The 25,322-nt window shown below is 59.2% G+C and overlaps 4 protein-coding genes across 6 annotated transcripts; 2 read left to right on the top strand and 2 right to left on the bottom strand.

Moving 5' to 3' along the window:
* The first annotated feature begins 284 nt into the window (after positions 1-284).
* SNX32 (sorting nexin 32) lies at positions 285-4,588 on the top strand. Its single transcript, XM_043921218.1, is given in 17 exon segments — positions 285-398; positions 401-453; positions 803-966; positions 1,176-1,201; positions 1,204-1,302; positions 1,676-1,819; positions 1,972-2,049; positions 2,051-2,074; positions 2,267-2,370; positions 2,467-2,475; positions 2,531-2,591; positions 2,593-2,606; positions 2,818-2,857; positions 3,625-3,711; positions 3,803-3,968; positions 4,015-4,121; positions 4,407-4,588. Coding segments are annotated over 17 exon segments (1,344 nt in total). The 3' UTR covers positions 4,461-4,588.
* Positions 4,589-5,869: 1,281 nt separating this feature from the next.
* CFL1 (cofilin 1) lies at positions 5,870-9,425 on the bottom strand. Of its 2 annotated transcripts, none has more exons than XM_043926613.1 (4): positions 9,274-9,425; positions 7,102-7,409; positions 6,748-6,824; positions 5,870-6,544 (listed from the first exon to the last, which is right to left on the bottom strand). In XM_043926613.1, exons 1-4 carry the CDS (start codon positions 9,274-9,276, stop codon positions 6,432-6,434), a joined length of 501 nt encoding a protein of 166 aa, XP_043782548.1. In that variant the 5' UTR covers positions 9,277-9,425; the 3' UTR covers positions 5,870-6,431. The 2 variants fall into 2 exon arrangements, with proteins under 2 accessions (XP_043782548.1, XP_043782557.1); XM_043926622.1 differs by lacking the exon at positions 9,274-9,425 and adding an exon at positions 8,781-8,925.
* Positions 9,426-10,800: 1,375 nt separating this feature from the next.
* On the top strand, positions 10,801-17,571 carry MUS81 (MUS81 structure-specific endonuclease subunit). Its single transcript, XM_043926578.1, has 16 exons — positions 10,801-12,189; positions 12,285-12,414; positions 12,641-12,741; positions 13,532-13,630; positions 13,721-13,789; positions 13,937-14,022; positions 14,320-14,460; positions 14,640-14,735; positions 14,815-14,936; positions 15,030-15,127; positions 15,685-15,801; positions 15,898-15,993; positions 16,182-16,310; positions 16,390-16,493; positions 17,005-17,088; positions 17,182-17,571. Exons 1-16 carry the CDS (start codon positions 12,055-12,057, stop codon positions 17,246-17,248), a joined length of 1,674 nt encoding a protein of 557 aa, XP_043782513.1. The 5' UTR covers positions 10,801-12,054; the 3' UTR covers positions 17,249-17,571.
* Positions 17,572-18,023: 452 nt separating this feature from the next.
* EFEMP2 (EGF containing fibulin extracellular matrix protein 2) lies at positions 18,024-24,937 on the bottom strand. Of its 2 annotated transcripts, none has more exons than XM_043926598.1 (11): positions 24,757-24,937; positions 24,331-24,448; positions 24,053-24,101; positions 23,192-23,398; positions 22,491-22,613; positions 22,109-22,225; positions 21,845-21,964; positions 19,835-19,954; positions 19,621-19,747; positions 19,188-19,383; positions 18,024-18,330 (listed from the first exon to the last, which is right to left on the bottom strand). In XM_043926598.1, exons 2-11 carry the CDS (start codon positions 24,439-24,441, stop codon positions 18,169-18,171), a joined length of 1,332 nt encoding a protein of 443 aa, XP_043782533.1. In that variant the 5' UTR covers positions 24,442-24,448; positions 24,757-24,937; the 3' UTR covers positions 18,024-18,168. The 2 variants fall into 2 exon arrangements, with proteins under 2 accessions (XP_043782533.1, XP_043782526.1); XM_043926591.1 differs by lacking the exon at positions 24,757-24,937 and adding an exon at positions 24,626-24,646.
* Between the last annotated feature and the right edge of the window lie 385 nt (positions 24,938-25,322).

Below are 25,322 nucleotides of genomic sequence, written 5' to 3'. Positions count from 1 at the left end.
GGAATTGAAAAACTGTTCCAATCTGCCCCTGCCATGTGGCAGCTGTGTGGTTCAGGCCACATTATTTCACCTCTCTGGGGGTGGCAGCCTCTGGGCCTATAAAATGGGGCAAATTCTGCCTACTTCAGAGGATGGCCGGGTGGGAAAGTATCATTGTGAAGCCCTGAGCAGTGACTTACCAGGATCTTGGGTGTGTGTGATGGGGTGCAGCCAGTGACCCCAGGGCATGGGGGAAATAACACTTTGAGGTGGCTCTGCAGGAGGACTGGAAGCCTGCGGCCAGGATGGGGGTGGCGGTGGTCAGTCACGTCAGGGCCCTCCCACAGGCCTCCTCCAAGTCAGTGGGCCTGCAGGGAGACAGCTCCTTGCAGGTGGAGATCTCTGATGCCGTCAGCGAGCGGAGCGGGACAAGGTGAAATTCACTGTTCAGACCAAGGTAACATTGCACCGGGAGTAGGGGTGTGGTTCCGGTGGCTGCCGGAGGAGGCTTCAGGAGCCCGAGCAGCCTGGCTCACCCAGGGGGCAGATGCCAACAGAGCCTTCGGGCCCGGCCTCTCAACCTGACTCTCGCCCCCTGGCCCTCTGAGAAAGAGAGCGCCTCATCTAGTCTCTTTTCCCAAGGCCCCAGGTGCTACCGTCTGTGTCTACCCTCCTGAGGGTGATCAGGAACACGAGAGCCCCAACTTGGGCCTCACCTGGCATGTGGGACAGGGGTGGCCCAAAAGTGGGTGCGCAGGAAGCTTGGTGGGTGTCGGACTCGCAGGGGGCAGGGGAGGGGAGACCCCTCAGATAGGCTTCTCAGCTTCCGGAGCTGCCTGCCTCACTTCGCCCAGACTGAGTTCTCCGTCGTGCGACAGCATGAGGAATTCATCTGGCTGCACGGTGCCTACGAGGGAGGTGTATGCCGGCCTCCCCGTGAGGGGGAGCCAGCCTGGGAGAACAGGGGGTATGCCGGTCTCCCCCTGAGCAGGAGCCAGCCTGGGAGAACAGGGGGTACGCCGGTCTCCCCGTGAGCAGGAGCCGGCCTGGGAGAACAGGGGGTATGCCGGTGTCCCTGTGAGGGGGAGCCGGCCTGGGCCCTCAGGGGAGGTGGGGAGGCAGGGCCAGGCTTCAGGGTGCGGGTGACGGCCATCTGGATAATGAGAGGTCTCCCAGCTCTGTCCTCCTTTGAGCAGATCCCCCAGCCCCTCCACGGTCAGACTCTTTGAGGCTTCAAAGGAAAAACTGCAGAAGCTGGATGAGGAAGACCGCTCAATCACGCGGCAAGAGTTTGCCAAAATGAAGCAGGAGCTTGAAGCGTGAGTGCTGCCTCCTTTTCTTTCTTTTTTTTTAACATTTACTTATTTATCTGACTTCGTCGGGTCTTAGTTGTGGTACACAGACTCTTAGTTGTGGTGCACAGGCTAGTTGCTCCTCAGAATGTGGGAATCTTTTAAGTTTCCTGACTAGGGATCCAACCTGCATTCCCTGCATTACAAGGCAGATTCTTAACCTCTAGGAAGTCCCTTGCCTCCCTTTCTTGTCTGCCTGACAAAGCCCCAGCCCAGTCTCACCTGAGAGGCCCAGGGTTTCCCTCCTGACTACCCTCTGTGAATGTTTAGGGACCCTGCTCCTTACTCTGGGGCTGCCAAAGGGGAAGGGGCAGGATGATGGGAGCCAGCAAGGGACCTGTGAGCTGCCTGCTGTCCTCTGTGGGGAATACCTGGCTATCTTCAAGAAGACAGTTACGATCCATGAAGTCTCTCTGCAGCAACTGGCAGCTCACCCCACCTTGTGTCGAGACCACAACTTCTTTGTCTTTTTGGAATATAGCCAGGATGTGAGCTGGGGTCACCCCTGGGGGTGGGGGACAGGACTCTTAAGTGGGCTCAGGCCTCCAACTCATCAGCTCTGAGAGTGGCATGTGCCTGGGGTGGGAGGTGCTAATGCCCTCCCCCTGCAACATCGACCCCCTCCCCATGTGTGTCTCAGCTGACTGTCCGAGGAAAGAACAGGAAGGAGCACCTTGGGTTTCTGAGGAATATCATGAAGTCTGCAGATGAAGCCCTCCATCACTGGGATGTCAGGGCTCAAGGTGACTCCTAGGCCCCTTCTCTGGATTCAACCCAGGGCCTCAAGTCCACAGCAAGGACTGAGGCTCTGGGTGGCTGTGGGAGGGAAGCCACTGGGGGTTCTGGCCTAGGGGGAGATCGTGCCACCCTTGGGAGCCCTTAGCTGCTCTGCTTCTGGTGGCTCAATATAAGTGGGTCCTGTCTGGCTCCCATAGGAGGTGGATGACTTCTTTGAGTGTGAGAGGGCCTTCCTGCTGGAGTACCACACCTGCATCCAGGACGCCTGTCTGTGGGCAGACCAAGTCATGCACTCATGAGTGTACGCAGAACTCCAGGAGCCCTGGATTCCCCACCTTCTCTACCCAGTGGCATACTCCCCAGAGAGGAAATTTCCTGTGTCTGCCCGTGGCCACAGACACCCATGGTGGGGCTTGACAGGTGGGCCAAGGGGCTCTGATGGGAGGCTCTATCCCAGCAAGCCTGGCAGATGATTACATGCCTATCTCAGCTGCACTGAGCAGTCTGGGATCACAGGAAGTCAAACCAGCTAAACACGTGAGGATTCCCTCTGGCCCCTCTCCCCTCTGTCCCTGTAATACTGTGTCTGTCCATCAGGGGTCACTGTGTGGAAGTCTGCTATCAGCTCTAGTGGGAGGTGCAGAAGCTCCTATTTGGCTTTGGTAGAGAAAGAGATTTCCCCTAAGGGCAGGGAGACTTTAAGCACCTGCTAAGACCCCTGCCCTAACTCCTCCCCACTGCCTCCTAGGAGCTTCTTCAAATTGGCAGAGCTCTTTGAACGGTTAAGGGTGAGTACTGCCTTCTGTGTTGAAAGGTGATCATGATCCTTTGCAGGGAAGAGAGTGTCCTGGGCTGGGGGAAGGCTCCAGGATCGTTTTGGGATCTTTCAGTGATAACTTGGACCGGATGAAGCCCTGGGCTCACTCTCCACACTCTCACTTTTAGTGAGAGTGAAGTCAGGGATCCAGCCTCAAGTGTGTGCACATGTGGTGATGGGGGAGGAGGTGGGAAGTGGGTTTGGCAAGGCCTTTACCAGGATGTGCCACGTGCCTTTGGCACTGTGCTGTGCTGCCAACATTCTGTCCCAGACACACTTCCTGAACTCTTCGCCAAGAAAGTCACTGGAGTGTGCCAATCTTTCTAAAATGTCCGTTGCTCCTCATCTCTTCCCTGCTCAGGGCCCTTCGGTGACCCTGTCCCTTCCAGGAACTGCCCAAGACACAAAGCCCAGAGTTCCTAGCTTGCATTTTAAGCCTGGTATGCGCTGGCCACTGCCACCCAACTGCCCTACTGAACTTAAAGTTCTCTAAAATCATACCTGGCTTGCACACCTGCAAAGCCTTTGCCTGTTGTCTAACCCCTACTCAACCCCAGAGATCTAGGTCTGAGGCCAACTGCTTTCTGAAGCCTTCACTGGCCTGCCCCCGTGAACATGAGTGCTTGACATAGAGTGGATATCAGGTGACTCTGCTAGGTATTTAGAGGGACAGCAGCACCCCTGTCCTTAGCAGCCCCTCTGCCAGCTCCGTCCCCAGCCTCCACCTTCTTGCTTCAGGAGCTGGAGGGCCAAGTGGCCTCTAACGAGGACCTGAAGCTGTCAGACATGCTGAGATACTACATGCGAGACTCCCAGGCAGCCAAGGCTAGAGATGGCCCCAGAGCAAGCCTCCGGGCTGGAGGCCAGGGGGCTGAGCCACCTGGGGCGGGCAGGCAGGCAAGGGCCATGGGTCAAGGATCCTGTGCCCTTGCCGGCCCCAGGACTGCTGTCCTGGCAGCTGCTGGCTCTGGCAGACTACAAGAATGCCAACAAGGCGCTGGACAGGGCCCGCACCATCAACCAGGTGTGGGCTACAGAGAGCCATCAACCCTGTGCCTCTCGGACTCAGCCAGGCAGGCTAAGCCCCGTGCCCCGCGAGCCCTGCCGCTGCACGGGCCACCCTGCCAGGGTCGTCATTGCTCTCCTCTCCAGAGCTCATGGACTTCAAATCCCATGGATCTTCCTTCCATGAGAACCTCACTGAGCTGGGCGAGCTGGAGCTCAAAGACGCCAAAGTGAGCCCTCCAGCCTCGCAGAGCCCTCTTGCTGTCTTCCTGGCCTCCCACCCTGGGTCTCTAGTTTCTTGGCACTTGGGAGCAGGGGTGGAGCTGGTGGGGGTAGGGGGAGTTGGCTGGCACAAGCACCCCAGCTGTGCAGGGCCAGGGTTCCCCGTTTTGACCAGGACCCTTCCCTTCTCATCAGTAGCAAGGCCTCAGTGAACAGTAGGACAGGACTGCGGACAGAGGAGTCATTCAAGGTGGGGCAACAGCAGGGAGGAGACATCATGAACTCCTCCACAGGCCAGCACCCTGCTTCTCCGGAGCACCCTTGTCATCCTCAAGGGGGAGCCTTAGAGCTACCAAAAGCCCCCAGATCTCCCACTCCAGACAGGCTGCCTTCCAGCCCTAGGAGCCACTTACTATGCCCCTTCTCAGGGCAAGCCCCACCCCTGCCCCAAGGTGCCAGGCCCTGCCAAAGGGAGTCAGAGCAGCATGGACACCACACTTGGCCAGAGCTAAGCAGAGCCCCAATCTGGGGAAGCCCGGGGACTGTGACCTCCCCTCCCTAGAGACAGGGACAGCCTCCACCCACTATTGGTCCATTTGAGTTCATTTGTCTCCAACCTGCTCACAAATAAAAAACCTGGTTTTATAAGGAGGCTTGCTTGTCCTGACATTCCAGTTCCCAGGCCCACCAGGTACATCCTCTGCAAGGGGACCGTGGTAGAGGCCAGACCCTGGGACACACCCTGCAATGTCTTCAGCCACTCTCCAGAGTGCCAGGAAGCTCTGTGTATCAAGGGACAAGAGCCAGAACTTGGAACCCAGGAGCAGTCAAGGCGTGCCACCACCCCCTTATAAACCCTGGCAAGGACCACACATAAAACTAATTAAAAATACTCTGCACCCATTTCCTAATTAGAAAACGGAATACGCCTTCCTGCCTCCCTTTCAGAAATACTGGCAAGTTCCAAGGAACAATCTTTAATTCCAGGCAGCTTTTTAGTTGATGGGGAAGCTGGGTGGGGGGAAGAGGTATAAATCCTGCATTACCACCAGCCCTAGGGCAAGACTTCCACCTTTACCTGTGGGGCAGGTGGAAACCCAGAGTAGTCTGGAAAGAGCCCACAGCAAAGTTGGCAAGAGGCTTGAGGCTCCAGCCAACACCCTCCTGGTTAAACACCAGGAAGGTGGTGCCCAAGACACCTAGGTCTGAAGTCCTGGGCTCCACCTGGCCGGCCCCACCCTAGACCCCAGACAGCTGCTTAAGGCCAAAGGCTCAACCTGACTTCTGACTCACAGCAGCCACTGGACCCAGCCCTCAATAATGAGTCAGCTACCCAGGGGAGAAGGCAGAGCAAAGACCAACTACTGAAGGCAGAGAACAAGCTCAAGAGGCAACCAGTGACTTGCAGTTTCACGGCCCACATCTGGGAAGGCTGCATGGGGAATAAGAGGACAGGCCTCGCCATCCTGTTGCCCGCCTGGATCAAGGTAACAGAAGCAGTCAGTTCAGGCAGGAAGCCCCTCTGTTCAAGGGACCCCTGCAGGCAGCAGCAGACACACCCTGGCTGAGCTACCTCCTAGACAGCCAGCCTGGTGCCAGCTATAAAATGAAGAATGGGAACTGTCAGAAAAGGAGGCTCAGCCAGTCACAGGGGTCAAATGAGGGTGTGTGGGGGCTGGAGAGGTGGGTACAGAGGAGATGCTGCTCATTCTCCCACCCCGCCTCCCGCACAAGGTCCCCAACCTTGAAACAAACATCCCATTAGTGAGCCTTTTTATTGTGGTTTTTCTTTTTTTTTTTTTTAAATTGAAGGTCCCTTACTGGTCCTGCTTCCATGAGTGGCTGTGACCAGAGGAAAGGGGGGAGGGGAAGCAGGCGGCACAGGGAGGGGTCATCTCCACAACATTCCATTTATACACAGAACTAAACAGACAAGCACAGAGTCACTATTGCGGTTAGAAGTTGGCAGCATGGGAAAGGGGAGGAACAGGTGGGGGACTGGGGTGTCGTTAAAAAAAATACAGGCCCCCCCCAAACAGGGGTTCCGGGGGGGGGGGGGGGGGGGGGGAAACTTGGTCTGTTTCAACCCAAGAGGAATCAAGATCAAAAGCGGTTTGGGAAGGCCAGAACCGTCAGGGGTGGAGGGAGGAGGAAGGTCCAGGGGGTGGGGGGGCTGTTTGGCAACTGGGGTGAAGGGACTGCCCTCCCCCTGCTGGGATCCCCCCAGCCCCTCCGGTCTGGCAGGAAGGGGGCAGCCTGCAACCCCCGTGGGCAGGTCTGGGGCTGCCAGATGCTCCAGGCAGGGGGCTGGAGGGGGCTCACAAAGGCTTGCCCTCCAGGGAGATGACGGCGCTGCCCCCCAGCTTCTCTGCAAGGGTGCAGCGGTCCTTGACCTCTTCGTAGCAGTTTGCTTGTAATTCATGCTTGATCCCTGTGGGGAAGAAGGGGGAGCATCTGTGAGCAGGAGGGGTGGGGGTGGGGGGTGCTGTGGCTGGGAAGGAGCTAGTCTGAACAGATGGAGGGAACCAGGCTACCTTCCAGCGGGCAGGGATCTCCTGGGCCATGCCATTCACCCCACCCAGCAACCAAGGCCCGAGCACAAGGGCATATGGCACCACCAGTGCTGGCCCTTACCCGTCAGCTTCTTCTTGATGGCATCCTTGGAGCTGGCATAGATCATTTTGCTCTTAAGGGGTGCACACTCAGGGGCCCTGCAAGAAAACAGAATCAAGAGAACTTGCCTCCAAACCCAGCAAGTGCCCTCAAGCGATAAATAACTTCCAGAAACCCCTGAGCTGGGCCCGAGCATTCACGCTTTCATCAAGTTCCTCATTGACAAGTTTTTTTTTTTTTTTTAATTACAACACCCTCCTCTGACACACAGGCGTCTGGATTAAGCCAGAGCCACAGACCTTCCTGTCCTGGGAAAGGGGGGTGGGGCAGAGATAGAGCAGGTGAAAGGGGAAAGTGCCTGCAAGAGGAGCTCACCAGAAGATGAACACCAGGTCCTCCTTCTTGCTCTCCTTGGTCTCGTAGGTTGCGTCATAGAGGGCGTAGCGGCAGTCCTTGTCTGGCAGCATCTTGACAAAGGTGGCATAAGGGTCGTCTACCGTCTGGCCCACGTCACCCACCAGGATCTCCTTGCCCTCCTCCAGGATGATGTTCTTCTTGTCCTCACTCAGGCAGAAGAGCACCGCCTTCTTGCGCTTCTTCACTTCCTCTGGTGTCGACGACTTACGCACTTTCATGTCGTTGAACACTTTGATGACCCCATCAGACACAGCCACACCAGAGGCCTAGAGGATGAGCCACAAGCACCTCGTAAGGAGACAGGTCCTGGGACATGCCCTGAAGTCCCTCTTTTGCTTTCTTAGGAGATCTGTCTAGAGGCCAACAAAGCAAAGTCCTCAGCCCCAAGAGGTTACTACTAATCCCCTTCCCAGGACTAGTGGCATTATTTTCCCACCCAGGGCACCATCAAAGGATCAAATGTGACACAATCCTAGAATAGCAGCCAAAGAAAAAGGGACCTTTGATCACATAATTCAACAGCATTCCTCTCCACCCCGACATCCTGCAGGCTAGAGATCCAAGACCTGTGAGAAGCAGAGCCTTGGCCAAGATGTGAGTCCAGAATTAACAGAACCGACAGACTACTGACCCCGTTTTCTACTCAGTCTCAGCTTTTGCATAAAGTGCTGACTCAGAACTTCACGTACAGCAGAAAGGGACCCAGATCCTAGTCATCTCTGTAGAACCAGGACCCACCAACGGTGCTCAACTGTTCTAGCAAGCCCATCAGCACGGTTCAGAGCAGTTATTACACAAGGTATTCCCTTCTCTGCTGGGGTCTCCCCAAACCAAAACAACAACAAACCCCTAATTAAGGCCCTACACGGGAAAAATGCAGGCCCCCGAGTCGCTGATAGGAGTCAGCGGTCCAAATTCAAGTGCCCACAGTCTCTGAGAGCTCTTTAAACTTCTAGGTCGTGTTGGGGGACACCCTAGCCAGGAGAGGGAGTGACGGTCCACGGTGAAATCTGCCCCCGCTCCCGGAACTGCAGAGGAAGCCGGCCACGTGATTGAGCCGCTTCCGGAGTAGGCGGTGAAAGCAGATCGGCTAGAGTCAGCCCCCTCCCCGAAAAAAAACCTCGTACCCAGCGGCAGCTGCACCTCGGAAGGCCTCAATCCAATGGAATCGCCTGCGCCGACGACCTTATCGGCCCCCTGCGCTGCAGGCCTGGGCAAGTTACACAACCTTCGGCTCTCGCAGCCCTCGGGCCGAACACAGGGGACGGGGTGGTTTCCGGGCGGTGCCCGCCTGGGTCACTTCCCTAAACGCGGCTCCACCCTTAGGCCCCATCCGGGAGAGCCGAAGGCCCCGTTAGTCCACGGCTTCGGTCCCAGCGGCCAGGCCTGACCGTGTGCGCACGCGCCGGCCGGGAGCGCCGTCCCAGTCTCCGCCGGGTGTACTCTGCGAACCCGGCTCGCCTTCAGGGGCTCGCTAGCCGGGGAGGACGGCCGAGGTCTTCCTCGCGGTCCGCTCTGTGGCGCGCGGTGCAAGCCCCTAATCGTTGGCGCCTGCGCCAGGACACCCCCGCATCCCCCGCCAGCCGCGCCGCCCCCGCCCCTCGCGGGCATCCCTGCCACCTGCTCTCTGGACGGACCCCGCTCGAGAGGGAGGGTGACGCGGAGACAGGAACAGCCCTTGGGTGGGGCGCGCGCGCCAAGATCGCTCGCGCGCTTTTCCTCCGTCGCCCCCGGGCCAGGTTTGGATGCCGCGTGTTCCAGTCGAGACGCGCGTCTCGTGACTCTCGGAGGCCCCGCCGCGGCGCGCGACGCCGGTGGCCCCGCGAGGGGACTGGCGCGCACGCGCCCAGGACCCCTCCCCCACGGCCCTGGGCCGCGCGGGCGCAGCAGCCGGGTGGGGGGAGGGGAAAGGGAGCCCAGGGGGCGCGCGAGCGACGTCCGAGCCAGCCCTCCCCGGCGCCCGCGGGCGCGCACGCGCGTCCCGGCGCCGCCCGCCCCTCAGCACGAGACCCTCGTCCAGCCCCGGGAGCTGGGGGAGGGGGTGCCGACGTCGCGCCCCCGTTCCCTCTCGCGCGCCCAGATGATCGACTCGCGGCCGCCTCCCGCGCGGCGCCGTGGCCTGCCGCTCACCATGTTTCCGGAAGCGAAAAGGCGATAGCGAGGAGAGGCTACGAGACAAGAGCCGCTGCAGCTGCTGCCGGGATCCGACTGAACGCGGCCTCTCCCGGCCCCTTCCGTTTAGTACGAGCCGCACAATGAGGGGCGGGGCGGGCTTCCGGGGCTCCCACTGCGGGCCGACGGGAAATGAAGTCCGAGGGCCCTGCGCTGTCTTCGGGCTCGCTGGGTAACAGAGTCTTTTTCGTCTGACGGCCGCCGAGCGCCACGTTGCATCCTGGGAAAGGTAGTCTGAAACAGCAGAGAGAGGCGGGGCTGTGGCACGGAGAGCGCTCCCGTTGGTCGAATTTCCCAGGAAAAGCACCGAGCTCAGCGAAGGCCTCAGCGTTTGGTAATAAGACCTGAGAATAAACCTTGGCTTCGCGGCTCTTTACCCAGTAGCGAAACGATTTTCCTAAGCTTCATCTTGGCACTTTCTGGATACCTTGGTAGGAAAAATTTCAGTGAGTTAGTATTTAACTTTTCTGAATCGAAGCACCTATTTATTCTTTTTCCTGGGATCCAGTTCTAGAGCAAAGAGAATCGCCAAGTATAAGGCCCCTCCAATACAATAAGTATTCATGAAGCATCCTCCTTGTTGTCTACTGAGAAAAGGTGTATGCAATGTCAATAAACTGAGGGAAAAAAAACACAAAGGAAAGGCTACAAGGAAATGTTTGGAAATAAGAGATTTGTACCGAAAGGTGTTTTGCAAATTCATGAGGCAATAAAGGGAGAAGGGGTTTTGTGCATTCGATTCAAAGAGTATGTGCTTTTCTACTAGACAGTGAAAAGAGAAAATAGATATTAAACCAGACTTGAATCTCATTCTCGAGTTGGTAACCAGGTACATGGTAAATTAATACCCTCAGAAATTGAGGCAGAAGTTCTGTGAGAGCATAACCTTCAAAAAAACCAAACTGGGTTGGGGGACTCCGGGAACATTTCGTCGGTCTCCAAGACCTCTTAGTCTGCAGGAAGAGAAGACAAGGTCCCAAACAAGAGGCCCGGGGCATTGATCCCACATGCAAAATAAAGGGTAGAACAATAAACAGCTGGAAGCCTGGTCTTCAGGAGCCGGCTAGCGACACCCGAGTGGGGTACGTCGCAGAGCATGCTGGGGGTTGTAGTCGGGGACATCCCGTCGCATCGCCCACCAACCGAGCTCCCAGGAGCCTCAGTGGGGGCCGCAGCTCGACCGCCGCCTCCGGCTAGAGACCGGCCGGAGATAAGGCTGGCTCCACCTTTTTAGAGTTTCGGGGTTTCCTAGAGCAACGAGGAGGGGGAGGGAGACTTCGCAGTTACCCTGGAGACGCGCTCCCGCCCGCCCCTAGCTGCGGGATGCCCTAGATGTCCTTATTAGGACAAGAGACTAGAGGAGGCGGGGCCAACCCGAAGGCCGGCGGCAGGCTCCTTATAAGGCAGCGTCGGGCGGGAGGCGGGAGTGTGGAGCGTGATAGCGGGTGAGAGATTTGGGCTGGGCGGGGCTTGAAAGGAAGGGCCTGGAGCCCCGGCGCTCGCGTCTCAGCTCCGCTCCGCTCCGCTCCGGTTCGGTCCCCGATCTGCATCTTTCCGCTTCCGGAATAACCCCTGACTGCTGCTCTAACTCGCTGAGTAGACTCGGGCTCAACTGGGACCCCTGTGCATAGTTTCCATCTTAACCTCCCTGAGGGTCCCCCACCTCCAACGAGTCACAAAAACGATGAAGTGTTTTCCTTTGTCCGAGCTTCTTACTCCCAGGCTGCCACCCCGAATCCAACAACGTGCCCATTTCAGCCCCTCTCACATCCCCGGATGTCTGGTGGTGGTGTAGTCGCTCAGTCGTGTCCTGACTCTTGCGACCCTATGGACTGTAGCCCACCAGGCTCCTCTGTCCATAGTATTCTCCAGGCAAGAATACTGGAGTGGGTTGCCGTTTCCTTCTCCAGGGGATCTTCCTGACCCAGGGATCGAACCCAGGTCTTCTGCGCTGCAGGCCGATTCTTTACGACTGCGCCCCCGATGTCTAGCACGTCCTATTTGTTCCCTTTCTACTTGTTCTCTGTCCCCTATTCTCTGTCCTCCAAGCTTTGAAGGCCTTCCCTGCGTGTCCCCGGCTTCACGGCCCTCCCCCGTAGCCCAGGGTGGAGGAGCCCCAGCTCAGGATAGATAACCGTTTCCTCGAAGGGTTCTTCAGCTCTTCTTGAGTTACCTTTGTGTCCTCATTCCCTGTACCCATTCTTAAAGTCCCTCCTACAAAACTACCTGCATGCATTTGTCCCCCACCTGTAAGGCGAGTGCGGAGAAAAAGAAAACGAGCCAGGTTCTCTACATAATCCTCCGCTATAGCGAGACTGAAATCACCTCGGTACGCGCCGCCCCAGCCAGACCTCCCAGCCACAGGGGGCGCTGTCCACATTGCCCCCCTCCTTCCCTGCACAAAGAGGACAACCCCTCGCTCTCGAATCTGTGGTGAGAGGAAGAGGCGGGTCAAGGCCTGGTAAAGGAGGAGGTGCGTCCAAAAAGCTGGTCCTGTCCGGGAACGGCGGGAGGGCGAAAGGTGGTAGATAACAGCGATCGGTACCAGCCACTTAAGAATAGTACAGGGGCGGGGAGGGCGGCAGAAGGCTGTCCTCTGGTTAATGCCCCGCGTGGGACCACGTGATTAGAGTGGTCCCGCCCTCCTCCGCCGGAACCAGGTGTTCGAATCCCTTCTCCAGAACTAGCAGCATTTCAGTCCTACCGGCGTGAGGCGCCAAAGGACCCGCCCTGCGGCTCATGGCAGCGCCCGTCCGGCTGGCCCGGAAACGCCCGCTGCCTGTTTGCCCCAACCCTCTCTTCGTACGCTGGCTGACCGAGTGGCGGGACGAGGCAGCCAGCAGAGGGCGCCGCACGCAATTTGTGTTTCAGAAGGTGGGTTCTGGCCGGGCCGGATGGGGAACAGGTGCAGGCCAGGACGAACAGCCAGGCCCACCTTGACCCAATCCTGTACCCACTATCCCCGCCAGGCGCTGCGCTCCCTCCGGCGGTATCCACTGCCCCTGCGCAGCGGCAAGGAAGCTAAGATCCTCCAGCACTTCGGAGACGGGCTTTGCCGGATGCTGGACCAGCGACTGCAGCAGCATGAAGCATCAGGCGGTGAGCGCTGGGAGGATTCGGTAATCCCCTGAGCCTTCCCCAGGTGCAGCTTTTGTACCCACCCAGGATACCTTGGTTTCTTCTATCTACTCCAGTTCAAGTTGCTCTTTGACCTGGGGCTAGTGGCTCTTTCAAGAGCCCGACCGCTCTCACCAACCACTTGAGCCGGCAGCATCCTGCCTGCTGGATTCCAGAGTCCGGGTTTGACCCTCTTCTCCTCCCACAGGGGACCATGCCCCGTGTTCACCATCCGGAACCAAGAGCCCAGCCCGGGAAAGGCCACCTGCTGAAGTCCAGGACCCTTCCATGCCAGTGAGGAAGGAGCAGGGAAGTAAAGGGGAAAGCAGGAGCTCCAGGAATAAGATTTTTCTGGCTTGGGGGACTTCGCTGTGCTGGGTCCTAATCCCACCTGGCTCCGGGCAAGTGACTTATTCTGTTTGATGCTTAGTTTTCTCATCTGTAGGTGTGGATAGTGTTTCGCCTCACAGATAGTGATTTATAATACAGTCAGTTGAGAGAGTTCCATGATCAAGCCATTCAGGGGGCTAAGCCCAGTAAGTTCTAGAATTTGCTGTTGAGTCTTCTTGCCTTACGTCCTCTGTCCTGTGCTAGAACTGAGGCCAGGTCAGGCAGATTACACCCCCACCCCAACCCCATCCCCCGAGACTGTCCACCGTCTCTTCCCAAGTTTGCAGATTATCCTGTCACGTGGCCTGTGTGACAAACTAGAGAGTTACAAACTAGTTGCAAAAACTTGAGAGACAGCTGAGTGACTTGTGTTGTATTGTGCTTAGTCGTTCAGTTATGTCCGACTCTTTGTGACCCCATGTACTGCATCCTGCCGGGCTCCTCTGTACATGGGGATTCTCTAGGCAAGAATACTGGAGTGGGTTGCTGTGCCCTCCTGGAGAGGATCTTCCCAACCCAGGGATCCGACCCAGGTCTCCCTCATTGCAAGCGGATTCTTTTACCATTTGAGCCACCAGGGAAGCCCCGCTGAGTGACTTGCCCAGGGCTATTTAGCCTGCTGAGATAGGACCTGAACCTCAGCTCTGCCAGCGATTCTGTCTACAATAGCTGGTTGGTTTGGGGTTCAAAGCCCCCCTGTACCTTTCAGGTCCCAACCCAGCTCAAAGCAGGCGGCCCTGGCAGCTACTGGCCAGCTCGGCACTCGGGAGCACGAGCAGTCCTGCTGCAGCTATACAAGGAACACCTGGTGAGCGCCTGCCAAGCTAGGAGTTGGGGAAACAGGCGGTGGGGCTGCTGCTCGGGCACCGTGTTGGTTATGTTTCTGTCTTGGTTACAGAATCCTAGCGGCCAGGGCTTCCTAACCAAGGGGGAGCTGTTGCAGAGGTGTGCCCCAAAGGTTTCCAGGGTAAGCACAGGGGGGAGAAAGGAGCCAAGTGGCTGTGGATCTGACCCCGAGCCCTCCAGAGGCTGCCCTTGGGAGAAAGCAGCGGCACGGGGAGTGGGCACATGGTAGACCTGGGCGCTCTCTAGGGGTCTCCTTCCCTGTGAACAGGTGGCCCCTGGAAGTGCTCGCCCCTGGCCAGCCCTCCGTTCGCTCCTTCACAGGAACCTGGTCCTCAGGACACACCAGCCAGCTAGGTGGGGCAAACTCCATGGCGTGCGGGAGGCAGGGCGGGGGAGCAGGCATGCCGTGCTGAGGGTGGCCGTGCAGTCGGAGATGTGCTTGTTGTCAGCCTGAGGAACGGCCCTGGGCAGGTCCAGGGGGAGCTGATCTGAGGGGCGAGAACTCGGCCGGAAGGAGGGAGGTTGGGGAGCCCGGTACTTGTTTGTAAAAGGTCGCCAAGACGGGTGAGGCCAGCCTAGCTGGGGGGCCGGCAGGAGAGCCTGCCAGGCATGAGTGAAGAAGGGAGATGTGTGTTCTTCTCCACCCGCCAGGTACTCACTGACCCCGGAGGGTCTGGAGCTGGCCCAGAAGCTGGCTGACTCAGAGGGCCTGAGCTTGCTGAATGTGGGCAGCAGGCCGGAGGAGCCCCTTGGGGAGGAGCCTGAAGTGCCAGGAGCGGCTTCAGCTGAGCTGTGAGGAGGAGGGAGTGAGGGGGAGAACAGGGGAGCAGGAGGGGTCCCCGAAATGAGGCCAAGACCCCACCCTACTTCCAGCAGCTCCAGCTGAGCTGTGGCTGCCCCGCATTCTGTGGGTTAGGGGAACAGCAGCCCCGGCCTGGCTCAGGCCAACACCCACCTCTTCTCCCTGGTAGTGGCACCAGTGAAGGGAGCGTCCAGCAGCCCCTCCTGGAGCTGGGGCCTGGAGAGTACAGGGTGGTGTTGTGTGTGGACGTCGGTGAAACCAAGGGGTGAGTGAGGTGGGCCTGGGGAGGGAGAGGGTCGGGGAATGGCCGACGCTGACTCGGGCCTCCCACCGTGCAAATCCAGGGCGGGCCACAGGCCAGAGCTGCTCCGAGAGCTGCAGCGGCTGCACGTGACGCACACGGTGCGGAAGCTGCATGTCGGGGACTTTGTGTGGGTGGCCCAAGAGACCAGTCCCAGAGACCCAGGTAAGGGATGTGGACACGCAGGTGGAGGTCAGAGGCAGGGCATGGTGGGTGAGGGGCTGTGAGCTAACGGGACCCTTCTTGGCCTCTGGGCAGCACGACCTGCAGAGCTAGTCCTGGACCATATCGTGGAGCGAAAGCGGCTGGACGACCTATGCAGCAGCATCATCGACGGCCGCTTCCGGGAGCAGAAGGTCCGTCACGGGGCTCACTGCCCCTGCCCGCTCGGGGGCACTTCCGGGTGGTCTCCAGGCAGAGCTCCCGCAACTCAAGCCACATCCCCTCTTTAGCTGGTCTACGGTGGCCTGAACTCAAACTCCCTTGGGCCCCTCTGGGCACACAGTAGGTGTGCAGGGTCACTGGGCAGAGCTGAGGAGCACGTTAAGGACCCTTAGGGGGTCCAGCTCCCGCAGTCCGGGGTTGACAAGGCTCTCCTCTCCAGGATGGGGCCGCAGGGGCTGTGTTTCTGTGCTGGCTGCTGGGCTGGCCCCACGGTGAAGCCACGCGTAGGCCAAGGGAGGCTTGAGAGGGATGGGCATCACTCAGATGGTGCTGGGGCTTTCCATGGGAGGGCAGCAGTGTGAGCCAGGGTGTGGAGGCCCCTGTGAGGCAGGTGGAGAAGCTTGGGAGGATGAGGTGGCGGGCGAACTGGTGGGTCCAGGGTCTCGTGACGGTTTTGAGGGTGACATGACAGACACCTAGCGTATGAGCTTCTAGGCCTGACCTGCCCGACCCCCGTCTGCCTGCCCAGTTCCGGCTGAAGCGCTGTGGCCTGGGGCGCCGAGTGTACCTGGTGGAGGAGCATGGTTCCATGCACAACCTCAGCCTTCCTGAGAGCACACTGCTGCAGGCTGTCACCAACACTCAGGTGAGCCGGGAGGGCGGGGCCGGGCCGGGCCGGCAGGGAGCCTGTGGTCCGTGACTCCGCTCAGGAGCCGCCTCCTCCCTTGGCTCCCCTTCCCAGGTCATCGACGGCTTCTTTGTGAAGCGCACAGCGGACATTAAGGAGTCGGCCGCCTACCTGGCTCTGTTGACACGGGGCCTGCAGAGGTTCTACCGGGTGAGCAGACCCCAGCGGGTGCCATCTGTCACCACTGGCCCCTCACTTGGGTGCTGTGCTCCCTCAAGGAAGGCGAGCAGACCGAGTCCCCTGGTCTCAGGCTGGCCCACTGAGGCCTGGGGTGGGGCAAGGCCTGGCTGCTGGTGTCCCCAGAGCTCTGGCCTGGCCTCAATCCCCTCTTCCCTCAGGGTCACACCCTCCGCAGCCGCCCCTGGGGCACCTCTGGGGACCCTGAATCAAAGGCCGGGCCCTCCCCAAACCCTGTCTGCTCACTCCTCACCTTCAGCGACTTCAACGCGGGAGCCATGAAGAACAAGGTATCGCCTCTGCCCAGCCCCTCCTCCTCCCAGGCTCCGGCCCTCCGCCACTCCTGATACGGCACTGCCCCCACTGCAGGCCCAGTCCGTGCGGGACGTGTTTGCCAGGCAGCTCATGCAGGTGCGCGGGGTGAGCGGGGAGAAGGCGGCGGCCCTGCTGGCTCGGTACAGCACCCCTGCCAGGTAGGTGCTCACGGGACCCCGTCCTCTGCTGTCCCCCGCACCCACCCTCGGCATGGTCATCAGCTCAACCGGTGCCTCGTGGCTGGTCAGGTGCTATGAGGGCTGGACTGACCCCACTGACACCCGAAAAGTTCATGGAGGTCAGATGGTGAGGAACACAGAGCCACCCAAGACCAGACAGAATCTTGGGCATGGCGGGGGGGCGGGGGGGGGGTCGGAGAGACCAGGTATGTAGCAGAGAAGGCTTCCTGGAGGAGGGGGTGGACCATGAAGACTGGGCCAAGAACAGCCATTCTGGGAAAACATTTGCAGCAGCATGAAAGGAGGGTGAGCAAGATGGAGCAGGGCCTTGAATGCCGGGTTCGGAAGGGCGGCGGTGGTCCTGACTCCTCTCACCCAGGCTGACCCCTTCTAGCCTGTCTCCTGTGATTCTGGCCCAAGCCACTCAGAGTGGGCCAGCAGTCAGCCGTTGTCAAGACTTAGAAAATCAAACTCCCCATCTCGCCCTCAGCTTACTGGCCGCCTATGATGCCTGTGCCACCCCGAAGGAACAGGAAATGCTGCTGAGCACCATCAAGTGTGGGCCGCTGCAGAGGTGAGGGCAGGAGACGGAGCCTGCAGGGGGTAGGTGGGCTGCGGTCACCCTCACCCACCTGACTCTTACCTGTCTCTCTCTCTCTTTGCACAGGAATCTGGGGCCCGTTCTGAGCAGAACCTTGTCACAGCTCTACTGCAGCTATGGTCCCCTGACCTGAGCTATGCCACAGGATAGACCCCCATCTGCCCCCGTCTTCCCAGACTACCAGTCTTTTAACCAGAATTTTTGGGCTACAGTAAAAATCTTAAATGTTTGCATTTTTATGTGTTAGAAGGAGGCCCCAAGGGTCTTGAAAGATATCCAGGTAAGAACAGGGGAGCAGTCATGTCCAATTTTTAAACTGAGCTCCTCGGGACCCTTTTGGTTCCCTTTCAGAGCACTGAAACTGCTAGGGAGATGGAGTCAGTGAGGCGTTGCAACGTTGACTCTAGTTCACGTCATCAGAGTTCTCTGATCAAATAAAATTTCCTTTGATGAGAAGTTCTGTAGCTTGGAAAAGAAAAGTTTATAAAGCGCTAACAATCCAGTGGCCTCATTTTACGGATTGGAACACTGAGACTCAGAGAGCTGCTAGGATTTCTCCACACTGATAGTTTGAGCCCAAGCTGGGATGGAAACCCAGGGCCTCCTGGCACTGACTAGAGCAGGATTCTTCAGGCCCGCTGCAGACCAGCCAAGTCCAAGTTTCTGGGCTGGGGCCTAGAGTCTGCAGCCTCGTTACCTCCTCCCTTCTTGGGTGATTCTGGTGCCCATGGTATGTAGGCCAGTCCCAGCCTTGGGGGTTTCAGCTCCCAGCTCCTGTCAATGGGGCCCTTCAGCCTGGGCAGAAACACGCCCGCCTTTAGGTGGGCGTGGCCCGCCTCCCGTAAGTCTGGCCTTTCCCCGCTCTGGGGTTCACTGCAGTGTGACCCACCCACCTCAGCCACCAGAACTCCTTCTTTCTCCCTTTATTGCCTTTCTCTCTCTACTACCCTTCACAAGAGCATCTTCCCTTTTAGCAGAACACAGTCATCCCTGAGCCCCAGGCTCCTCAGCTACAGAGAACCTCCCCTTCCCTGAGGGCCCCCCACCCACCCCTCAGAAGGTGTAGGCCCCCACGAAGACGGTGAGTCTCAGTACAGAGCTGGCCCGGTAGCTCATGAGGGAGTTCATGGTGACCATCTCCAGGTCCAGCACGTACTCCCGGGGGCCTGTCACGGGCCGCGCGAGGACCAGCATGGCGCTGACATTGTTGATTTGCTGCGGGGTACAGTGGGTGGGGGGGGACACGTGGATTGCATCAATGTATGCACCCGAACCCTACCCCCGCATCACCTCCCTGCCCCGTGTCTGGCACCCACAACCAGTGGGCTGCACAGTGGAGAGTGTCCCGGCCAGCCTGCGACCCCAGGCCCTCATCCAGCTCTGTGACCCCCTTGACATCTGCACCCTGCCCCCAAGAAATACCCTTCTGGTGCTCTGCCTGCCCTTTGCAGCTAGTTCTTTTGTCAACCACGGTCAGCTGATGATTCAAGGCCTGGGGTGAGGTTCTTGGGAACAGTGGGGCCTTTAGTGACTGGGGCAGGTAGACTCACCTTCAAAACACTGAATTCCAGAACGAAAAAGCCAGCACTGGTGCCAGACAAAGCCTTAGGGCCCTCACTGTGAGTCACATCTGGACCGCTCCCTCAGCTCCACCAGCCCGGAGCTAGAGTCTCAGGCCCCAGGCTCTGTACTAGCCCCTGCTGCCTCTCTCCCTCCAAGACCCAGCTCCACTTGCCTGCCTTCCCACACTCCGCTGCGTCTGTTACCTCCGGCCTCTTCAGCCAGTCCCTCATCCTAAGGGTGAAGCAATCCAAGCCGGATACGCAGGCCGTTACAGAGACTCAAACCCCAGTGTCCGAGCGCCTTGCTAGGATTGCATTTAACTATCTGTCGTTTGTACCAACTTATAACACTCCTACCTTTCTATAGAAATTGACCCCTGGGGTTAGGGGGGACTTTCAGAGGAGAGGCAGGGTATGGTGGCATAGTTGAATCTTCCACTTAAGGTTTCCTGGAACTCAAGTTGGGGATTATGCAAGTCACTTGAGGGGTGGTGTTAGGGAGAGCCTTACCCTAATGTAGAAGTCTCCCTGCGAGTTTCCAGCACGGATCTGAAAGGCATTGTAGGCACCGGGGTAGACGGAGGTTGCTTGGATTTGGAACACGTCTGCCGGTACGCTCCGCTCCGAGGTGATGCTCATATAGCGGTGCACGATGGATGAGGGCTGCTCCCGGCACAGGGGGTTGGAGGCCGGACAGAGACAGCGACTGGAGACCCCAAGATGGGGACACAAATGAGGTTCTAGCGCATCCCCCAAATTTGGCCCATCCCACCCAAAATCAAGGATCTTCCCACTGCTGCTAGAACAGCATGTGTGGTTTAGTCACGAAGGACTACAACTCCCATCAGCTTTCAGAACTTGCCAGTCCAAATAGGTGCCAGGCAGCCACAGAGCTCTCTGGGAGTTGTAGTTTCTCCCATGGCCTGGCATGGAGTTGACTCACTTGTCAGACACCTGGACGTAAGGCTCCACACAGCGGTTGGTGTCCACACAGCGGTAGCCCCCGTGGAAGTTGACACAAGTCTGGGCCTCAGAGCACTGGTGTGCACCCGACTCACACTCGTCAATGTCTGTGCCAGGGGAGAGGGGCTGGAACCCATGTACCAAGCCACCAGCTCCTCACGCCACCCTGCCCACTCTACCCGGGCAACCTGTACCTTGGCACAGGCGCGTGGCCAGCAGCTGGTAGCCCTGTGGACAGTGGCAGGAGAAGCGGCCTGGCTCGTTGACACAGCGGTACTGGCAGAGGTAACTGGAGTAGCTGCACTCATCGATATCTGGGGGAGGGTGGGGCTGAGGACAGGGCCGGGGCCGGCCTCCCAGCTCAGCCCCACACGGGCTCATCTAGAGAGCCTGGTGCCAGGTTAAGCTCAGTACAAGAAGAGGCAGAAGAGATAAACCCTGCAGCTTAGCAGGGGACAGAGGGTTCAAGAACCGACTGCCCAGGGGACTTCCCTGGTGGTCTGGTCTTTAAGAATCAGCCTGCCAATGCAGGGGAGCACAAGTTCGATCCCTGGTCCAGGAACTATGACCCCACATGCCCCGGGGCAACTGAGCCCATGTGCCACGTGTGCCCTCGCACCCTAGAACCTCTGCTCTGCAACAAGAGAAGCCATCACAATGAGAAGCCTGTGCACCGCAACTACAGAAAGTCCTGGCAAGCAACAAAGACCCAGTGGAACCAAAAATAAATAAATTATTTTTTAAAATGCACTTTTCAGTGCAGGGGATGCAGGTTCGATCCCTGGTCGGGGAACTAAGAACCCACAGGCCACAGAGCAAGTAAGCCAGCGGGGCTCAACTACTGAGCCCACGCACCACAGACCCATTGCTACCAAAAGAAATAAAAAAGACTGCCCCGCTCACAGACCTGTCTCTGCCCCAAGACTAAGATGATACTAAATGAGAGGACTGGGAAACTGGAGGTTTGGCTTTAAATCCTACTGACTGAGTTTGAGGAACCTCTGCTTCCTTTCAGTAAGTAAGTGGATTAGGCCGGATGAGCCCTTGACACATCCCAGACTGCTCTGGGTTTCAACACTTTGCCTGATTCCTGCAACCTACGATCCGCCCAAGCACACAGTCACCTCCTGCCAACTGTGAGCAGCGCAGGCCAGAGCCAGGTTTTCTCCTCTGTGCCCTTTATGCTGCCCGGCACTGAGCCAGGTACCAGTCGGGCCTTAACTTGGCAGCAAAGTACAAAGCTTAACAGAAACAGGGTACATGGCTAGTTGACAGAGAGAGAGAGAGCCCAGGCCCCACCTCACCCCAGCTACATGACCCTGCGCAAGTCACTCAACCTCTCTTCGTTGAAATATTTTATTTTTTGTAATTGTCCCCCCAAAAAACTTGAGGGAGGTATTAATGTCAATTTGCAGGGAAGGAAAAACTCATATTTATTTCATTAGGATGTGAGATAAATACTTTGGCCGCCTGATACGAAGAACCGACTCATTGGAAAAGACCCTGATGCTGGGAAAGATTGAAGGCAGGAGAGAAGCGGGTGACAGAGGATGAGATGGTTGGATGCACCCACTCAATGGACATGAGTCTGAGCAAACTCCAGGAGACAGTGAAGGACAGAGAAGCCTGGCGTGCTGCAGTCCATGGGATTGCAAAGAGCTGGACACAACTTAATGACTGAACAACAAGAACAATCTCACAGGATTGTTGGCAGACTGCACAGGGCAGGTTCTCAATAAATGCTCATTCACTTTGTAAAACGTTGCTGCTTGGACAGTATAAGGTCTGCCTGTTGTCATTTTCTCATTTAATTCTCAAGACAACCCATTCTACAGAAGAAGAAATGGACTCAGAGAGAAGAGTGACTTGCCCTGGTCCAGGATTTGCACACATATCAGCCTGACTCCCAGGGACGGAGGCACCTCCATCTTCGCTCAGTCTCTCTGCTGAGCTTCAGTGGGGACCTAACTGCTCCCCTCCGTGCCTTCCACAGCAGGCTGGGAGTTCTCGTGGGCAGCTCTGCGGGTGCCTTGCCCCCTGCTGGGGTGGGGTACACAGGAGGCACGTGGGTGCCGGGTGGATGGGACATAGAGGCATCAAATGGAGAGCTGTGTGGCAAGAGGCTAGGCATGCACAGGGCCTGGGGAACCAGCAGAAGCCAGTGGAGACCAGTGGGGAACCAGTGTCGGGGGTGGAGCGCTCACCACTGCAGGAGAAGCCATCCCGGTGCAGCTCATAGCCCTGGTGGCAGCGACACAGGAAGGTCCCATAGGAGTTGAAGCAGCGCTGCTCACACGGAGCCCCCATGTCACATTCGTTCACATCTGGGGGTGCCAGGAAAGCGGGGGAGGGGTGAAAACCAAGGAGCAGCCCAGAGCCCCCACTGCACCTGGGCTGATCCGAAAGGGAGTTCCCCCGCCTCACACCCCTCTGCCCAGGACCCTGAGCCTGGCCCAGCCCAGCCTCACCCACACAGGAGCGGTTGTTGGGCCCCAGCTGGAAGCCCGGCTCACACTGGCAGCGAAAGGAGCCAGGCAGGTTCACGCAGCGGTGCTGGCAATAGCGGTACCGACACTCGTCTATGTCTGGGACGCAGGCAGGAGAAGGACAGCGGAGGGCAGAGTCAGGCGCCGCCCAAGCCAGCTGGGACCCCGCCTCATCACCCACCGTCTTGCCTGAGTCTGGGGGGCTGGGCCGGGCCAGATCGGGCAGGACTCACACATTACTTGCATACAGCTCTGTGTCTGGTGACGCAGGCAGAGGTGGCAGGGGGCGGGGGTGAAACCTGGGGATGGGTTGGAATGGGGGTCAGGCGCTGGGGTGAGAGCCAGGCCACGGGCACAGACTTACCCACACACTCGGGCCCGATCTTGCGATAGCCGTCGGGACAGGTACACTGGTAGGAGCCAGGCAGGTTATGGCACTCCTGGCTGGGGCGGCAGTCGTGCAGGGCCTGGGCACACTCGTCCACGTCTGCAAGACACACCACTCAGCTCCCGCCTGGGAGCCCGTGCACCACCCAACACGACAAGACTCCTCCACGTGGGAGGACACGGGTCAGGTACCACTCACATAAGTGTGTGGGTGACTGACACCCCCAAAACAGGAACACGTGGGCCCATCATGCAACAGCACAAATAAGAGTCTACTAGCCTGGAGCTAAAGAGAAAGGCACCCCTAAGCGGGGAGACCCCAAGTCAGGGATACATAGGACAAAGCCCTGCCCATACTCCCGGGGCACTGATTCCAGACCCTTCCTCCAAGGTCTGTGCCTCCCAGGGGTGGGGTCCAGACCCAAAAGGGCCAGAGCAGAGGCTGAGGGCAGAGCTCTTGTAGGGCATCTGCAGCAGTTGAGGTGGGGGTTCCACAGGGGGCTGAGCAGAGGGATGGGCAGAGGAACTGGGACCACCTGTGGCAGGTAAGGACCTGGGCAAGGGTCTGGATGTTATCCCAGTGCCCTGAGGAAGCTTTGGAGCAAGGGAGGAACACACGGCATGAGTTTTTAAAAGGCAGTGCTAGACACCTGTTAGGAAGATTGGCAGCCTACTCACCCACGCAGCTCTCTTGCTCGTCGGGCTCATAGCCCGGGAGGCAGGGGTGGGGGTGCTCAGCAGGGGGCACGGGCGGTGGGGGCCCCTCTCCATGTAGGTCATTGATGACAGCAGCCGAGCGGGGCAGGCACAAGTAGCCCCCGTAATGGTTGATACATTTCATTTCCCCCTTGCAGGCCTCAGGAATGGTCAGGCACTCATTGACATCTGCGGAGAGGGGCCTGCTGGGCACAGCCAGTCTCCAAGGGTGGGCCGTGGAGGGCAGGGGAGGCAGGAGTCCAGCTCAGCCTGCTCTAAGCTGTGTGATCCGCCAAAGCCTTCCCTCTCTACTCCAAAAGCTAAGGCTGCCTGCCCAGGACTCCTTCCTGGGGGCTGCCAGGGCTGTTCCCTGCCCCTCGTGGGGCAGCTGTTCCCACGGTCACCCCCATTCTCTTGCCCACAGGAGGGTCTCTATCCCCCCCTGAAGCTTCGGCCCTGACTCAGCCTAAGAGTGATGTGCAGGCCTCCTGACCGCGCCCCCACCCCGCACTGCTCGCCCAGGGCCATGATGGTGCAGGGCGAGATAGCAGAGTGATTAGACGAGGTGTCCAGGAACCAGTCCTGTGGGCAGCGCCCTGTTGGTCTCTGGACTCTAGGGGGTGGCTGGGGGGAAGGGTGCCCCATGTTTCTCTGAGGGGCAGGGGCCTGGATGGCTTTTCTATCCCGAGCCAAGCTGGCCCCCTGAGAACCATAGCAGGCGACATACGGCCAGGCAGAGCAGGGCAGGGGGCAGCCACAGGGCTCCTGCAGCCTCTCTAGGAGCTGGGCTTTGTGATCCCCTTTCCGTTTCTCGGGGGCAGGTCGGCCCCCAAGCATACTTACCCCTGCAGTGCTGGCTGTCAGGGTCCCACTCATAGCCATCTGTGCATTCCTACAAGGGGGACCAGAGGTGGCCAGTGGTCACCCCTGGTCCTCTCTAACTGACCAGGCCGAGACCAAGGCCCAAGCCCGGCCACCCTCCCGGCCTGCTCCAGACAATGGCCCCAGCAGCTCCACCAACCAAGGGAGGGCACAATCTTCCCCAGCAGCAGCCACCCCAGGATCCTGGCATCAGTGTCCCTGCCCAGCCCAGCCCAGGCCAGCGGCCCCACTGTCCCCACCGTGTAGCTGTCGGGCTCCTCGGAATCCTGGGGAGACGCTGCTCCCAAGAGCAACAGCAGCAGCGCCCAGAGCAGTAGAGACCCGGGGAGGCAGGAGGCGAAGGGGAGCATCCTGGGGCTGGGAGGTGGTGGGCAGGGGTCAGGGCACCTCTGCCACAGCAACCCCCAAACCCTGTGCCAGGACTTCGAGCCCCAGCCCCTGCCGCCTCCCGCCCGGGACCGTGCTTGGGGCCCCGGAGCCTCCCTGGGCCGAGGGCCCACTCCTCGCGCGGGCCGGGGTTCAGGGCCCACTCGCCTGGGGCCGCCCCGCCCCCGCCCGGTCCCTCTGTGGCTCCGGCCGGGGAGCGCGGGCCTCTCGGCTCCTTGCTGACGCCGACTCGGCCTAGACTTCTGGCTCGCGCCCTCCCGCCATGGACGGCCACTCACTTGGGCCCGCGACGGCCCCGCGGCCCGCGGCTCCGGCGGCTCGGCTGGCTTCGGCAGTGCCTGCGGCAGACGGACAGGCGGACGGCGCAGCTCCCTGGACGCGCGGCCCCAGGAAGCGCCCCCCGCCCGCCCGCCCGCCCGCCGCGGCGCGGCCCACCCCGGCGCCTCCGCCCGCCCCTCAGCGGATTCCTGAGCCCGCGCCAGGGGGAGGGACCCCGACCCCCCGCTTCTCCGCCCCCGGCCGGCCGCAGGCCCCCACCCGGTCCCCCGCGGCGCCGCCCGGAGCCGCCTCCCGGCGCCTGGCCAGGGTCCCCCAGCGCTCGATCCTGGGGGCACTGGCCCTGATGCCAGGCCCCCGGCTCACTTAGGAGTCCGCAGGCTTTCACTGTGCGCACCCCAAAATGTCATCCTGCGCACCTAGACCCTACCTAATTTGTGCCCCAGGAATTCTTGGGCACCCACACCTCAATGCCGGGGGCCCCAGACTCTGCGCCTCCCAGAATGTCACCCTGGGCACCTGGACCCCACCAAATAACCCTGGGACTTCCGGATTCTTACTCTGCACC

This window comes from Cervus elaphus, chromosome 2 (genome assembly GCF_910594005.1).
Source record: "Cervus elaphus chromosome 2, mCerEla1.1, whole genome shotgun sequence".
Taxonomy (NCBI): Eukaryota; Metazoa; Chordata; class Mammalia; order Artiodactyla; family Cervidae; genus Cervus; species Cervus elaphus.
This window is presented reverse-complemented; position numbering and strand designations above follow the sequence as displayed.

Excerpts from the sequence above, each read along its gene's own strand:
- CFL1 (XM_043926613.1), bottom strand. Across the intron at positions 6,825-7,101 it reads GACCTGGTGTTCATCTTCTG|GGCCCCTGAGTGTGCACCCC; the intron begins GTGAGCTCCTCT and ends GTTTTCTTGCAG. Across the intron at positions 6,545-6,747 it reads CATCAAGAAGAAGCTGACGG|GGATCAAGCATGAATTACAA; the intron begins GTAAGGGCCAGC and ends TCTTCCCCACAG.
- MUS81 (XM_043926578.1), top strand. The coding sequence starts at position 12,055 with ATGGCAGCGCCCGTCCGGCTGGCCCGGAAACGCCCGCTGCCTGTTTGC. Across the intron at positions 14,023-14,319 it reads AGGACACACCAGCCAGCTAG|GTACTCACTGACCCCGGAGG; the intron begins GTGGGGCAAACT and ends TCCACCCGCCAG. Across the intron at positions 17,089-17,181 it reads AAGTGTGGGCCGCTGCAGAG|GAATCTGGGGCCCGTTCTGA; the intron begins GTGAGGGCAGGA and ends CTCTTTGCACAG.
- EFEMP2 (XM_043926598.1), bottom strand. The coding sequence starts at position 24,441 with ATGCTCCCCTTCGCCTCCTGCCTCCCCGGGTCTCTACTGCTCTGGGCG. Across the intron at positions 21,965-22,108 it reads CAACAACCGCTCCTGTGTGG|ATGTGAACGAATGTGACATG; the intron begins GTGAGGCTGGGC and ends TGGCACCCCCAG. Across the intron at positions 18,331-19,187 it reads AGGGAGACTTCTACATTAGG|CAAATCAACAATGTCAGCGC; the intron begins GTAAGGCTCTCC and ends TGTACCCCGCAG.